At 38.5% G+C, this 15,056-nt stretch overlaps 1 protein-coding gene across 1 annotated transcript; it reads left to right on the forward strand.

Moving 5' to 3' along the window:
- Positions 1-4,089: 4,089 nt before the first annotated feature.
- Positions 4,090-12,173, forward strand: parm1 (prostate androgen-regulated mucin-like protein 1). The gene is made up of 4 exons (XM_066710657.1): positions 4,090-4,287; positions 7,132-7,644; positions 10,091-10,169; positions 11,361-12,173. The coding sequence occupies exons 1-4, from the start codon at positions 4,245-4,247 to the stop codon at positions 11,446-11,448; spliced, it is 723 nt and encodes a 240-aa protein (XP_066566754.1). The 5' UTR covers positions 4,090-4,244; the 3' UTR covers positions 11,449-12,173.
- The last annotated feature ends 2,883 nt before the right edge of the window (positions 12,174-15,056 follow it).

A 15,056-nucleotide genomic window follows, 5' to 3' on the forward strand; every position in this document is an offset into this window, starting at 1 on the left:
TATAGCGAATGGTCATATATTGAAGAAAGAAAAAGATTTCGAAGAAGAATGAGGTGAGTTTAAATAATTATTATATCAGTTATTCACTCTGATTAACAAACTGTAGAGCTGCCGAAACTCGGTGTAGCTTATTTGTTGTATTATATCCTTGTTTATAATAACTACATTGATATACCTCAGTGCTGTATATGTTTTCAGTATTAATTCACATAAATGTGTATTTCTTTATTTTAAAAGTCTTACATTAGAATCTAATGCTGTTCTTTAAAAGTAAACATAAGATATTCTACTAGATTAATAATCAGTTAACCAAATGTAGGCAGCATATATAGCCTAGTCTGAGTTGCAGCTCATTTTCTGAATTAATTGTTTTGGGCTTGATATTGAGTTAATGTGATCGGGTAAACTAATATCTAATGTCTGAGGAGTTCAGAAGAAATATCGGGTGTGGTCCTTGGTCAGTTTTGTCCTTATTGGCCTTATTGTATTTGCATATTCAATTGATTAATGTTATAAAAACTGTTAATTTGGCTATTTCCACTGTGTGATAGATTGTGATCAGTTTTTTATTATTAAGATTTTGATTATGATCATTATGGCGATTTTAGATTAATAATAATATTGCTGGAGGTGTCTGTTCGAAACTCTTGTCTGTGAATTCTGCAGAATGGAGTTGCTCCTGGTGGCCCACAGCGGGCGCCCCCTGCCCGTCCAGCCTCTGGGACTCAGGGTCACCTCTTGGTCACGGGTCCGAAATACCCAGAAGACCTCCCCTGTTTGTGGCAGTGAGATGGGCGAGAGCATCATGGCACAGGAGAGCCACAGGCAGCCACAGTCAAGGTAAGAGTCCCACTGACTGCATGCCTTGGTTCTCCTCAACACCGCCAGACTGCAGAGCGCTGTGAGGAAGGAGGTACAAGTGGCGACGGGTGTGTGTCTTCAAACAAAGCAAACAACTCTAAATTAGCAAATGAAATACTGTTAATTAGGGTGCTAAATTAGTTTAATTTGTCTATACACTCTTAAAAAATACCTACTGATCAAAATTGGCCTGTGTATATATGAGGACAAAAGAAGAAGAAAGTCAGTGCATATGTGCTCACATCCTGAACTGAATAATCGTCTTCATCGACAAGACCTGTGCTCCGAGTTTCGATCCCCACAGAGCTGCAGTCCAGGATCCCCCCGCTGGGTTCACAGTTAAGATTCTGTGGCTGCTCTCTTTGACCACATACACCCACCAGAAGGATCTGTCCCCTCCGTCAACATGCCAGCCGTGCCTTCCCGAGCTGAATTTAGCCCAGCCCACGCACACTGATAGTGATCACAGCTCCCTGGGTGGTCGGGAAGCTCCTCTCAGCCCTGCCTCTGACAGTGAAAGTGCAAAAAGTGGAAAGCGACAGAGAGAGGATTATAGAACAACCTTGGACTGCTCATAAAGATTCTCACGTCTAACGTCATATGCTGTAATAATGTAATGATTAGCCTGACGACCATTTGTTAATTTCATATTGGTTTTCTATTTTAGCCCTTGCACTGTATGTTTCTGTTAATTTAAAATTAAAGTATTATTATTTTACCCTGCAACCTGTGTCTGTGCCTCCACTGTGCAGGCTTCATTCTCACAATACATGCTTTGTGTTGAATATGACTGTCATACAAATGCAGAAGGAATTAATAATGTTAGGCCGCATATAAGACAGTCAAGATAACGTTTAAAATTATAATCAAAAAGTATAGGTGAAGTGAGGGTTGTAGGTTCATGTGCCTCTCACCCCCACCGTGAAATACCTGAGTGAGTAAATCTGATGTTTCGCTACACAAGGTGGTATGTATACATTGTGTTTACATGTCTGATTGTATAGTGTGTCACAGAATTGTGGTACATAGTCCCATATGTGCATAAACACTACTGTGAAACAGAGGGAGAGAGAGATTTTTGAGAAGGGATTAAGGATTGTGAATACTGCGGAAGAGATCATGAAAGAGGAAAACGTCCAGTCTTTGGTGAAAGATGTAAAATGTGTGACCAGTTTAACCACTAATAAATGTCGAAAAGTCAGAAAGACGAGTGAAATTAAAGAAATAGCAAAAAATAGGACAATAAACGTACAATATAGAGTGGAAGGACAATCAGACTCGGATGCAGTTTTTTGAGACAGTGAGCACACAGGATGGTGAAAATTGGAAAGTAGATCTCATCAAAAACAAGCATAAAATCAGATTTAAACTGGACACAGGAGTGCAGTGCAATTTGTTACCAGAATCAGTACACAGAAATATTTGCAAGAAATTGGACAGGTCAAGAGCAAGGTTAGTGAATCAGGACAAAGAATGTAATCCAAAGGAAAATGTGTACTGCTGTGCTTGTACACAAACACATACCAGGAGTTAGAATTTCTGATTCTGGAAGAGAAAGTACAGCCAATTGTGGGACTCAAAACATGTGCACAAATGGGCCTAATACAACGCACAGAGGAGATAAAGCACCTAAACAAAGAACTGCCAGAAAGGTATGCAGGGATATAAAGTGTGGTTACTGGCAAATGCAATTGCACGCAGAAAGTTCTGAAAAAGCAGTGCAAACTGCAAACTATTTTAAAGAAAGTCACAGCTGACAGAAAACATCCACGTTACACTACTTGACTTTCGCAAAACTTGCCACTACATGGGGTCCCCTCACCTGCGCAGCTACTCATAGGAAGATGGACAAAAAACAGACTTCCTACTTCAAGGAAGATACTCCAACCTGATATTGTGAGGGACGTTAAACAAAGGCTAGAACACAATCAAGAAAAGCAGAAAGTATCGTGATGATGAGTATACACTTGGAGTGAACCTGGTAAGAAAGGGAGATGTAATTATATTGACATACAGCACATGCGTAAGCAGTTGCAGTTTGGTGGAAGGAGGAAGGGCTTCTGTTGGTGCTATTATAACTACTACTGCATATTCTCCCTCTGACAGTATTACTACTACTACTAGTAATAATACAATCATTGATGAGGTAGTGTAACTCTGACAGGCCTTACCTTACCGTGTAAACTCTGTCCCCACTCTCATTCTCCTTCACTTCGTCATCTGCGATTCGCGGGGCAGCGAAAGTGTTGATTAGTGTAACAATTTGTGGTCGTTTTCCTCTATTGGCTTGCATTTGCATATTATTTGCATATCGATCCGTTTATTATTAGTATTGTAATAATGAAAATGAGTGTAGACAGGACCGTAATGAGTAATCACAATAGCAAAGCACTGCGGTGCGGATCAGCATAGGCTGGTACTGTTAATTATACAGAACAATTCCAGATGTTGCTTATTGCTGATTGCTGTGTACAGCTGCAGGATTGCATTGTTCATAGAGTCAGCTGAGCCTTGTACTCGATAATCATGAAGTTCATACGGACAGATTTTACTGGTAAACTTTATTGAGCTTAGTTTTGATAGTGCGCTTGCTTTGAATACAATTTTAGATATGTGGAGTGTAGAATGACCGGTCGTAAGGGAAGTCAGATCAATACAAATATAATGTATGAATCAGAATACCACAACCCGTTTAACCGAAAGAAGCGTTTGATATTGAATTAAACAGCAATCCTCAGTGAGCTACTTATTGCCACGATGCATCAGACCTGGGACAACAAAACCCCAAGTATTCAAATGTCACTGTAGCCAGCAGTAGTTAAAGCACATACAATCATTCCCCTGACTGAAAAGGTTAACCCTTGTCCTTGTCAGCCTTTCATCGGTTATCAATTACACCTGCTGGTGTTTAGAGAGCACTTTGATTTTACCAACCACCAACACATATGTAGGCTAGATATTCACTGGCAAATGTTATATTTTTTCAATATTTAAATTATTACTTGAATAAATGAAACATTAAAACAATGGTATAGCCACGTGTGATGGTCATTTTGCTGCATTGTTTTATTGAGGAGGAAAAAGAAAAACACGCACCTTCCTTAAAACAGGTTTTTTTTTGGTTTTGCGTTCATGCATTATTCACAATGGGGTGTGTTCACAGCAGGGGTGGACATCTGCGTGTCCCTGTAGATGTTAGCAGAGAGGCGTGACTGTTCTTTCATTGTCCTCTATTTAGGACCATCTGTCCTAATAGCAGATTATTGCCTCTCCATACTGTACAGCAGGCGCATCAATCCTATTTTTAGCCCCGTCCCTCCTGGAGAACTGGTGGCTCCGACCCCGCAGAAGTTACTGAACAGAGGGGCAACAAGGCAGGAAAAATGTCCCGCATAATGACAGTGGCCGTGTTCATCCTGGCAGGAGGTAAGTGGAAACCTTTAAGAAAAGATGTGTACGCATAGAAATACATCTCTGTAACACTTCGGATCGAATAGTTTACTTTTGTTATATTGCTGGATTGGATATATTTGTCATCGGATTGTGTATGAAGTTAAAAACTGTATGATTGTTAAAGTTAAAGTGTTGGTGGTATTAGTATAATACATACATACATCGTTTGTCTCCAGCTCTAATGCGTCAGGTGTTCAGAGGTGGTTTCAATCATTAGTTAAAGATCATATCAATTTTAAAGGCAATGGTTTGTTCATTGGGAGCTGGATTATCAATGATACAGAAATGACCACGTTTCCTATGTTTATTTTTCCAGCAATGCGTTAGGTTTCTAACGTTGCCACTTGTTGGGATGTTCGTCGGTTACATGGAAAACATTACTCAGTTTTAGGACTATATCAAAGTATGTATGTTGCAATAGCGACCTTAGTACAGCTGATGATAAAGGCTCCGACACTATCGCAAAGCTTTACATAAAGGATAGTTCCTGATAACGTGAATACTTGGATACTTTGTAGCATGATTTGTCTGAAAGACCGTTAGACCGTACTTATATATAATAGGTACAGATTGTCCTTACGACGTTCCACAATAAAGAACAATGTTACGAATGTATTAGTGTGATCTCTAACACATCACTATGAGAACAGAAATGATAAATGTGTCAGCTGTCTGACTTTCTGAACAGTTCATGACTCCTCTAGCTTAGTGCCCAGTAAATCAGTCTAGATCTGGTTAATAGTAGCAAAATGTAGATATAACTGTGGCAATTTGGGCACTGCTTTCTGGGTGATGACTGATCTGTCGTTTTCCAGAAGGAGACAGGGAAGGTGCACAGGGAACAAAAGGAGACCCCGGGGTCCCTGTATTGATCCACAGAACAAAGAGAATCCTGTCATGTATATCAAAGGGCATGGCTGTGCTTAAAATGCTAGTGGCTCTTCTGATCATTCACTGAAGGGGTGGCATGGCAGTTCAGTGTCCGTGTGCACCAGTCTCAATGATCCAAGTATTTGACAGTCCAAATATGTCAGATGAGGTGAACTCAACCCTCATTAACTGAAGATCATTGTGTCTTATTTGGCACAGGACCCCCAGCCCAGTTGAATATCTTTTCTTAATTACTAATTTCTGATTTTAATTTGGGACGTTGCCACTAAACATAATAGAAACACACAAAGTGGGCCAAAAATATCTTGCATTTGCCCCTTTTATAACAGCCATAATACATTTTCCATGCTTCTTCTGTGCAGCCCTTGTGTTGTTCTTTATTTAGCAACAGAGGCATGAGGTCAGTTCTGGTATTAGCCTGTTGTTATGAGTCAGTGTCAGTAACCTAATGCTCAGATGACTTCAAGTCCTCATTCAAACTGTTTGTATCAAAACATGTCAGCCTATATACAAAATATAAAAGCTGACAAGCAAAATAAATTAGATCCATTTCTTAACATGGGAATGTTAATGTTGGAAGCTTGGGGTGTTGTGTTTTGTAATAAATGACCTATTTATATATAAACAGCCAAGGGCAACACCCATATGCAAGGTCCCTGAATTTATCAGTAATAACTAGAAAAATAAAATATGGAGGTGGGGTCATAATGATAGGCACACATATGTAACTATTTTAATTACTACTAGATAGTATTGGAATGTTAGGGTGCATACTTTTTCTAGGAGGGGCAAATACATTCAGATATTGATGAAGAGGTATTACACCTCAACAGCTTTGTTTTAAAATAGTATTTGCTGCACAGTTTTATGTCATCTTGACCTGCATTGTAAATCTCACACTACCCTGCAAAATAATTCCTTACCCTAGGTGGCTTTCCATTACACCCAGTTCTTCAGCCTGAAATAAAAATCCCTTCAGTGTTTCTTAAAGGGGTAATACTGATTTATTTATTTTGTTGTTTGTTTATTTTTGAAAGCTGTTTCAAAAGCTAAGGACAATTATATATAGCCTAATTGGAGGCTTGCTCGTAGTGAGCATAGCTGGCATAGTATCCTTGATGACAGGGTGAGGGAAGAGAAAATGTGCACAGCAACGAGGGTCAAATGAGAGATTAGGCAGTCTTGCATATTCCAGGTACTGGTGGCAGCAGTCAGGTAGGTGGTGTAGGTCTCTTTAGATCACCAATTCTTTTAGAAATGGAACTGGAAAAAAGTTGTCAAATTAAGCTCCTATTTGTTTGGATTATGGATGGTGAATACAGGACCAGCACTTTATCCACATAATTGACCCCTTCATGTCTTCCAGTCTGGAATGGAAATGCCAAGGGTTTCTTTCTCCCAGACTTTTGCCTAGATGGCCTCACGTCTCAGGTCTACGGGTGTCTGCAGTGTGGGCGGCCAGGCGCAGCACTTGAGTCTACACAATATAGAAAATCTATTTCCACTGGCATTGAGCACAAGGAAAGAAAAAAGAAAAACAAATATTTTAGTGTTTTTTCTTCGAAAAGTATGCAAGTATACAACACTATATGTCAAGTAATCAGGTTAGTTTTGATATTAAACCCCTTCTGTTATACATCAAGGGTTTGATTTTCCAGAGTTTGTAAATTATTAATAATGAGCAGACAATATGTATTACAGCTACTGTAGTATACATATAGTTTATTGTCTCACTCAAAATGATTGCAAAAAAGACACTGTAAATGATCTTCAATTGAAAAAGTGAAAAATGTAATAAATTGAAATTAAACTACTGCTCTTACTCATGAGCAAATCATTTACCAATTTGAGAGAGATCAGGCCCACAAAGTTGGGTGTTCACTTTCATCACTATTAAGTGTTTTTGTTTGTTTTGTATTAATTCAGGGATATTGATGGTGACAGACACAACAACAACAGGAACACAGGCTCAAAATCAAACTGCTACAGCACAAGGAACAGCATCTTTTCCACATCCAACAGTTACAGCTCTCTTCAATGACAGCACCTCTGAAAAAACAGCTATTCCCACAAGTAATGCTACAGTTTCTACCAACGAGACATCACTTCCGGCAACTACGGCCCAGTCTAACACGTCTGTAGCCTTTCCCGGCACAAATGGAACTGTCCAAACCGTACCCGTTTCACCGACCACTTCAGAGAACGGGACAACAGACATTGTGGTACTGCCTTCGACTTCCAGGACAGACACAAACTCCACAACACCACCACAGATTCCCAGCGACGGACCAGCCACAGCTACAGATGCCGCATTAACACAGTCGGCCACAGCAGCTGTAACAGCTGTAGTGACAACAGCAGGACACACCAGTGCTCTGAAACCTGTGACAACCCGATATCCAGCAGACAGTCAGCATTCCCCAGAGGCTCTCAGTTCAGGTATAATAAAATAGACACATCACATATCGCCAGAGAAAATGGGGCATATATGGGAATAGGTGAGGATCACATCCACAGCCCTGTTATTAGCACCAAGCCCAAGCCAATGATTATACACATTTATACACAGAGAGAGAGACATTTTGTAACTTCTACTCTTAAACTCTGACAGTGTTACATTTACACAAAATGTTCAGCTGAACACTGGCAAGTTTGCTATGTCATTTTTCAAACTTAAATTTTACCTGGCAGTGACTCAAACAGGGCACAAATGCTATTCTAACAAATTGCTAGTCATAAAGAACATGTAATCCTATTGGCTCGAACCAGGTGCAATTCCCTGTGACATTAGAATGACTAGAATAAATGCTTTCACTGATAATGCCCTGAGTCAGAATGTAAGGCCACTGTTTTATAGCCCCATCTTTTTTTGATTTGACAAGTGGCTAGTTTCATCTGAGTAAAAACTAGATTGCAGTCATAAAGATTGCTAACAACTGTTTGGTATCACAAAGTCCAAATTGCAACATAACAGATAATGTTGCCCTGCCATCACATTATAGCAAGGATAGCTGTCTCAGTGCTGGTCAAATCTGGCTTCAAAATCTATTTCCAGTGTTGTCTTCAAACTTTGATGAAAGAGTCTGATAGAACATTGGTTAAAAGGTCATTCACTTTTCCTCAAAGTAGTAGAGCTCGATAGACAGATAAAGATGTGTGTACGAGTAAACAGCTTTGGGTCTGTTTACAAATGGAGCAATGACTGAGATTACTATTTTGGATGGGAATAACTGCTAATATAAAACTCTAATACATTGTATATGCCCTGTATATGCCCTGACTCTTGCTTGGTTGTTACCTTTTTACTTTGCATTTAGAAATAACTTGCCAAGGTTCACAACAAAAAAAGTGAATGGACGAGGAAATCGTATTTAAGTCACATAATCAAAACAAGCAGGTGTCCCACTCTTGCAATCACATCTATTTTTAGCAGTATTATTTTGGAGGAATACATTTGTAGTGATGGTCTTCAAAAGGAAACATTATTTTCATGGTGTCAATAGCCCTAATCAAATGTTACGAAGCAGGAAGTCTTAAGAGGCCGGTTTCTTTAGGTCTTTAGAATTAAGCAAAGATGTACCAGTACAGAGCACCAATTCTGAGGGAATGCACAGGTTTTTTGATACACTCCTAATTTGGAATTAGCGATTATTAAATAAATTTGGTTCACCATTACAGCCACCTTAAACCTTAAAGCCTCATCCCATTAAAAAGTGCACTTTGAGAGGCAAACTGCATCTTGGGTTCTCTGCAGCACTTCTGACATTGTGGGGAGGACTAATTCTGACCCTGCTCTTGGCTCCTTATGTGATAATAAAAAGTAAGTAGTAAAAGTAAGTAAATAATCAACTGGATGAATTTTATACTTCTCTCCAGACTCCAAAATGTTTTATGGATACATCATCTAGTTATGAGCTTCACAAAGAAAAATGGAAAATCTTAAATAAGCCTAACTTAGACATCAAATTAATTGAACTGAGTAACTGAGAACAGATTTTTATTTTGGAAGAGAAACCAGCAGACACTGTGCAGGCCCTTTAGGACTGGAGTCTGACACCCCTGCTTTAGGGACTGCTGGTCAGAGCTGCAGTGATATCAGCCTACAATCAGTGTATTGATGTCTGAACATGAGTGTTTTCACAGCAGAGACACACAAGAGCCCAGAGATCCCAACTCGTGTGATTTGCCATATGTTTTCCCTCTACATCTGAGAAATAACAATTTCCTTTTACTGTGTAGAGGAAATGTTAAGTTGGTTCGGTTTAGTCCTTTGAAACAGAATATGACTGTGCAAATCAGATCCTGAATCTCTTTGGTAAAAAGCAGAGAGACCAAACGTTACCTGTATAATTCAACGCCTGCCTTGTTTGATTTAAGCAAAATCTGACTCCTGTGGCACATTTGCCAGCTGCTGTCCTGAGTCCCAGAGCAGGTGTCCTGTTAATATTCATGGCAGTTCTTGTATGTTAATGTATAATCTTTGGTTAGTTTATAGCAAAGATGTGAAGAGTCTTGAAGGATGTATTACCACACACCAACACATACAGCTAGTGTTATTGTTATTGTCATTGTTATACAAAGGATAATCAGCCCTGACTTTAGTTTTAAAGATTGTACTGGTATATTACAAGGAGATTCAAATCCAACTTCTTTTATGGACTCACAACCAAGATAATTATATCCTTATGTTTACACGTTCAAGTGGAAATCTCACCTTTGGAGAATGTTCACTCTTATGTGAGCAAGACATGATGAATCACAGTACAGTATAGGCTTGCTGCTCTTTACATAGTGGAAAACAGATCAAAACTAACTGTAGACTTCACTGAATAAGAAAATATTTTGAGGTACTGTATACAATGAATTCTGTTGTCTTTCTTTCCAGGGAATGTAATCCTCATTGTAAGTGCAGTTATTGCAATTGTGATTTTGGTCTTTGGAGGAGCCTACTACCTTAAGATGAGGTAAGTACAAACATTTAATTCACCCTTTAATACCCCAGTCAATACCAAAGCCCCTCAAAGACGACTTTTGACCACACAGATTATATGAAATAAATCGTCTTCCAAGGGTATTTTGAATATATTTAAAAATATATATTGATTTATATATATATATATATGTTTTGTTCTTTGAAGGTTACAGAGAGTTACATCTTTGAAACTTCTCTCTTGTCAGTAGACTATTGCTGTTTTGAAACATTTAATAATCAAAATGAGCAAGGGAGATTTAACCATCAATAGCTGCCATGACTGTATATAACTAAGTTATCTCGTATATCCATTTTTATTATCATGAATATTAATAATAATAACCAGGGAGAAATGTACACATTTAAGTACTGGAATATTGTTTGGAGTATTTATGGTTTTAATTTATTTTAGATTAAGTTTTTATTTTTATTTTGTTATAATTGTTTTTTGGAGGCTTAGTTTGTGTTTCCGTTTTGGAGGCTTAGTTTGTAGCTTGTGAGTGAAAGTTTGCTAGTGGAGAGAGGTTTAAAGTCCCTTATGAAAGTTTTCAAAAGTATATTGGATTAGTCTTCCTTGGGGTGGATATAGTTTATTTCTGTTGATCGAGCCTACCAGTCTACTTCGGACCCAGACCTAGACAAGTACCTCACCTTGCAGCCTTAAAGCAGTGGTGGGTTACAGTAGTTTCCCCCTAATTCTTATAACAAACTTGATCTGGCTTTAGTACTTGTTTCCTTCATTGGGTATCAATTTATAATCTGAACTAAAATCTGTATGGAATGTATTGCAATATGTTAAACAGTATTGCAAGTTATGGAGTTAGAACAGGTCATTTAATACCACAATCAACAAAATCGATCAACATCGACTTTTGGCCACATAGATTATATACTAAAACTATGATTGATATAAATATTGTAAGGAATTCAAGAATACTTGGCACTAAGTTCACAACAACAAATTTACAGCTAAACTATTTTGAATCGGAGTAAAACAAACATTACCAAACAACAAAACAAAAACAAAAAAACACATTAATAATGAGAGTTGGATTGTATTATTCAGTTGAGCTTAAAACCCCACAATCACTGCATGCCACTAGAGAAATCTGGAATCTATACGCAATGAAAAGAGGACTGAGAGATGATTTGTCCAGCTTGAGTGTGATTATCTGTGTTGCAGGCGCACCGCATACGGCCGGCTTTTGGATGACAGTGATTACGGATCAGTGGGGAATTTCAGCAACCCTCTGTATGACAACCAGCAATGAAGGTCTGACACCAAGAGATTGCAGCTGCTGTGCTGATGAATCAAAGCCAGCGACCGGGACTGACAGAGCTGCCAAATCCATTATTTTATTGTACTGACGATTCCAGCAGAAAGAAGGCAGTAAGAAAATCCATGTCTTGCTTATTTCCTTAGGGTGACTTCATCTGACCTGATGCTCTTTCTTCTTTCTAACCGCCCTTTTATTCAATTTTGATTCATTTAAAAAAATATATTCACAACACGTTTGTTTTCATAAGCTTTTTTTTTTAACCAGGTCAGTGGCTTAATTAACAACTTTCTCCCTCCTAAATAAGTGCCTATTAATGAGTCCAGCATTGATTAAGTTACCTGCTGAATATATTCACTGTATCCAATCCCTGGCAACAACCATTCTCATACATTTACACTGTTAAATACTGACACTTGCTATCAAAGTGTGAACATCTTCCATGGTGGCATTGTGTTTACTTCAAGTTCACTTACATGAATATACATTTTTCAGTGTATTAGCACTAGAACAGCACTGTGTAGTGGTTGTTGGAAGCCACAGTAGAGCACTGAAAACTACGTATTAGGTAAGAATCAGTCAGAACTTTATAATAGACGACTTTTCTTCGGGAAATGGATGTACATATTGTTTGGATTTCCATTTTTTTAAATTGTGACACTTATCTTGTATATGCTGTGGATTGAGTTTATTGTGAATAAAATATTGCTATTATTTAAGTATAGTCTACTGTTTTATATCGTGACGTGCGAAACTGTAATAATGTATCCAGCCCTCTTGAAAAGAGAACCTGTACAGAGTGCAGAGGAGTATTTTTCAGTGAGCAATGTACGTTAGCAGAAATCTAGGCCCAAGAGCACTATGTGATTGTCGACTGACTGATTGTCTGAATGTTTGAATGGTTGCCAACCTATTGGATAGCCAGATGTTCCCATTTATCCAGAATTTATGTAAATTCATATGAACTGCACTATTTTCCATCAGAATCAGACTGTACATGGAATAAACTTCAGATTACAGGAAATATTGAAGGACGATATCCTCCAATGCTTCAAAACCGAATCCAATGCTTACTATGATGTTAACCTGCGCTGCAGCAATTATCTCTCATTAACACTGCAGCATCAGTCGCCAAAAAGATCTGGTGACTCCTTTAATTGCATTGTTCTTCATTTGCGCGCATTTCTACTTCACGTATTTAAAATAACAGAAAGATAAGTGTTTTACCTCCATTGTCATTATGAAGGCAGTGAAACAATGCAAGGTGTAATTAAGCATTAAAACAGTCAAAGCCAGTATTTAATTTTATAAATAGACTGAAGCAATTGAGTGAAACAAGCTACAGCTGGAGCAATGCATGATGATTATTTCAGAAGAAAATGTAGATTTTTTTGTTTTGTTTGTTTTTCCAGAATGTAACTGTTACACTTAAACTGAACAAACACCACCAGCTCTCCAAGCAATTTACTTAGAAAACAGGGGAAATGACACACATACACACACACACTATGCATTGTGCTTAAAGCTTAAAGCTTGCTGCCTTCAGTTTGCTTTGCTAGTACTTGTACTTAAGGATTCAGCAGTAAGGCTTTGGCAATAATTGTTTATTTCTAATTGGCGGGTAAAAATTGTGAGAAAATAATGGAGGATTTTGACACCCCCCCAAAAAACAAAAAATAATGATTATATTGTGCTTTTGTGTATGCACATTTGACTTAATAAGCAGTTTTTAAGTTGTAATTACATTCAGGAATGGCACTGGCAAGTAATAATAGATTTGAGGCCTTTATTAACACTCTTCGTTGACTATTTTTAACAGTTAATAACCAGGAGAACTTTAGGGAGAGTGACATTACTTAAGGTCAATGTGCACTCCCTCTGCGTTCTCAGTTCTGTTCTCATGAGAAACAGTAAACAAAACATATGCTTTTTCTTTACAATTGTTAATACATTATGTTAAAAAATAATCCATTTGTAAATGCCCAATTGGAAAATTTAATCACATGATATTTTAAAGGTCAGATAAATAAGTAGATATTAAAATATCACAACACTCACTTTCGTAACTTAATCTTTCCGGGACGGTGTTGTGGGAAATAGTCAAAACACAGAATGTTATTTTTATGAGGGCGAAAGCCGTTGATTGTAAGTGTTAATCACAGTTTGTTATCGGGGTGACAAAGGAAGAACCCGCTCATACAAGCAGGTGTCGTTTGTTTGAGCCAAAAACATGTTATATACACAATGAAAACACACTGCTAGTCTACAGTTATTACAGTTATTTATGTATTTATTGTAGCCTAAACTACACTCACCTAAAGGATTATTAGGAACACCTGTTCAATTTCTCATTAATGCAATTATCTAACCAACCAATCACATGGCAGTTGCTTCAATGCATTTAGGGGTGTGGTCCTGGTCAAGACAATCTCCTGAACTCCAAACTGAATGTCTGAATGGGAAAGAAAGGTGATTTAAGCAATTTTGAGCGTGGCATGGTTGTTGGTGCCAGACGGGCCGGTCTGAGTATTTCACAATCTGCTCAGTTACTGGGATTTTCACGCACAACCATTTCTAGGGTTTACAAAGAATGGTGTGAAAAGGGAAAAACATCCAGTATGCGGCAGTCCTGTGGGCGAAAATGCCTTGTTGATGCTAGAGGTCAGAGGAGAATGGGCCGACTGATTCAAGCTGATAGAAGAGCAACTTTGACTGAAATAACCACTCGTTACAACCGAGGTATGCAGCAAAGCATTTGTGAAGCCACAACACGTACAACCTTGAGGCGGATGGGCTACAACAGCAGAAGACCCCACCGGGTACCACTCATCTCCACTACAAATAGGAAAAAGAGGCTACAATTTGCACAAGCTCACCAAAATTGGACAGTTGAAGACTGGAAAAATGTTGCCTGGTCTGATGAGTCTCGATTTCTGTTGAGACATTCAGATGGTAGAGTCAGAATTTGGCGTAAACAGAATGAGAACATGGATCCATCATGCCTTGTCACCACTGTGCAGGCTGGTGGTGGTGGTGTAATGGTGTGGGGGATGTTTTCTTGGCACACTTTAGGCCCCTTAGTGCCAATTGGGCATCGTTTAAATGCCACGGCCTACCTGAGCATTGTTTCTGACCATGTCCATCCCTTTATGACCACCATGTACCCATCCTCTGATGGTTACTTCCAGCAGGATAATGCACCATGTCACAAAGGTCGAATCATTTAAAATTGGTTTCATGAACATGACAATGAGTTCACTGTACTAAACTGGGCCCCACAGTCATCAGATCTCAACCCAATAGAGCATCTTTGGGATGTGGTGGAATGGGAGCTTCGTGCCCTGGATGTGCATCCCACAAATCTCCATCAACTGCAAGATGCAATCCTATCAATATGGGCCAACATTTCTAAAGAATGCTTTCAGCACCTTGTTGAATCAATTAATTAAGGCAGTTCTGAAGGCGAAAGGGGGTCAAACACAGTATTAGTATGGTGTTCCTAATAATCCTTTAGGTGAGTGTATATTGATATCATGTTTAAGTATCTTATGCAAGGCTTATTAATGGGTATTTTATCACATTGACGTATTGCTTTATTTGTT

The sequence above is a fragment of the Amia ocellicauda genome, chromosome 8 (assembly GCF_036373705.1).
Source record: "Amia ocellicauda isolate fAmiCal2 chromosome 8, fAmiCal2.hap1, whole genome shotgun sequence".
Lineage (NCBI taxonomy): Eukaryota > Metazoa > Chordata > Actinopteri > Amiiformes > Amiidae > Amia > Amia ocellicauda.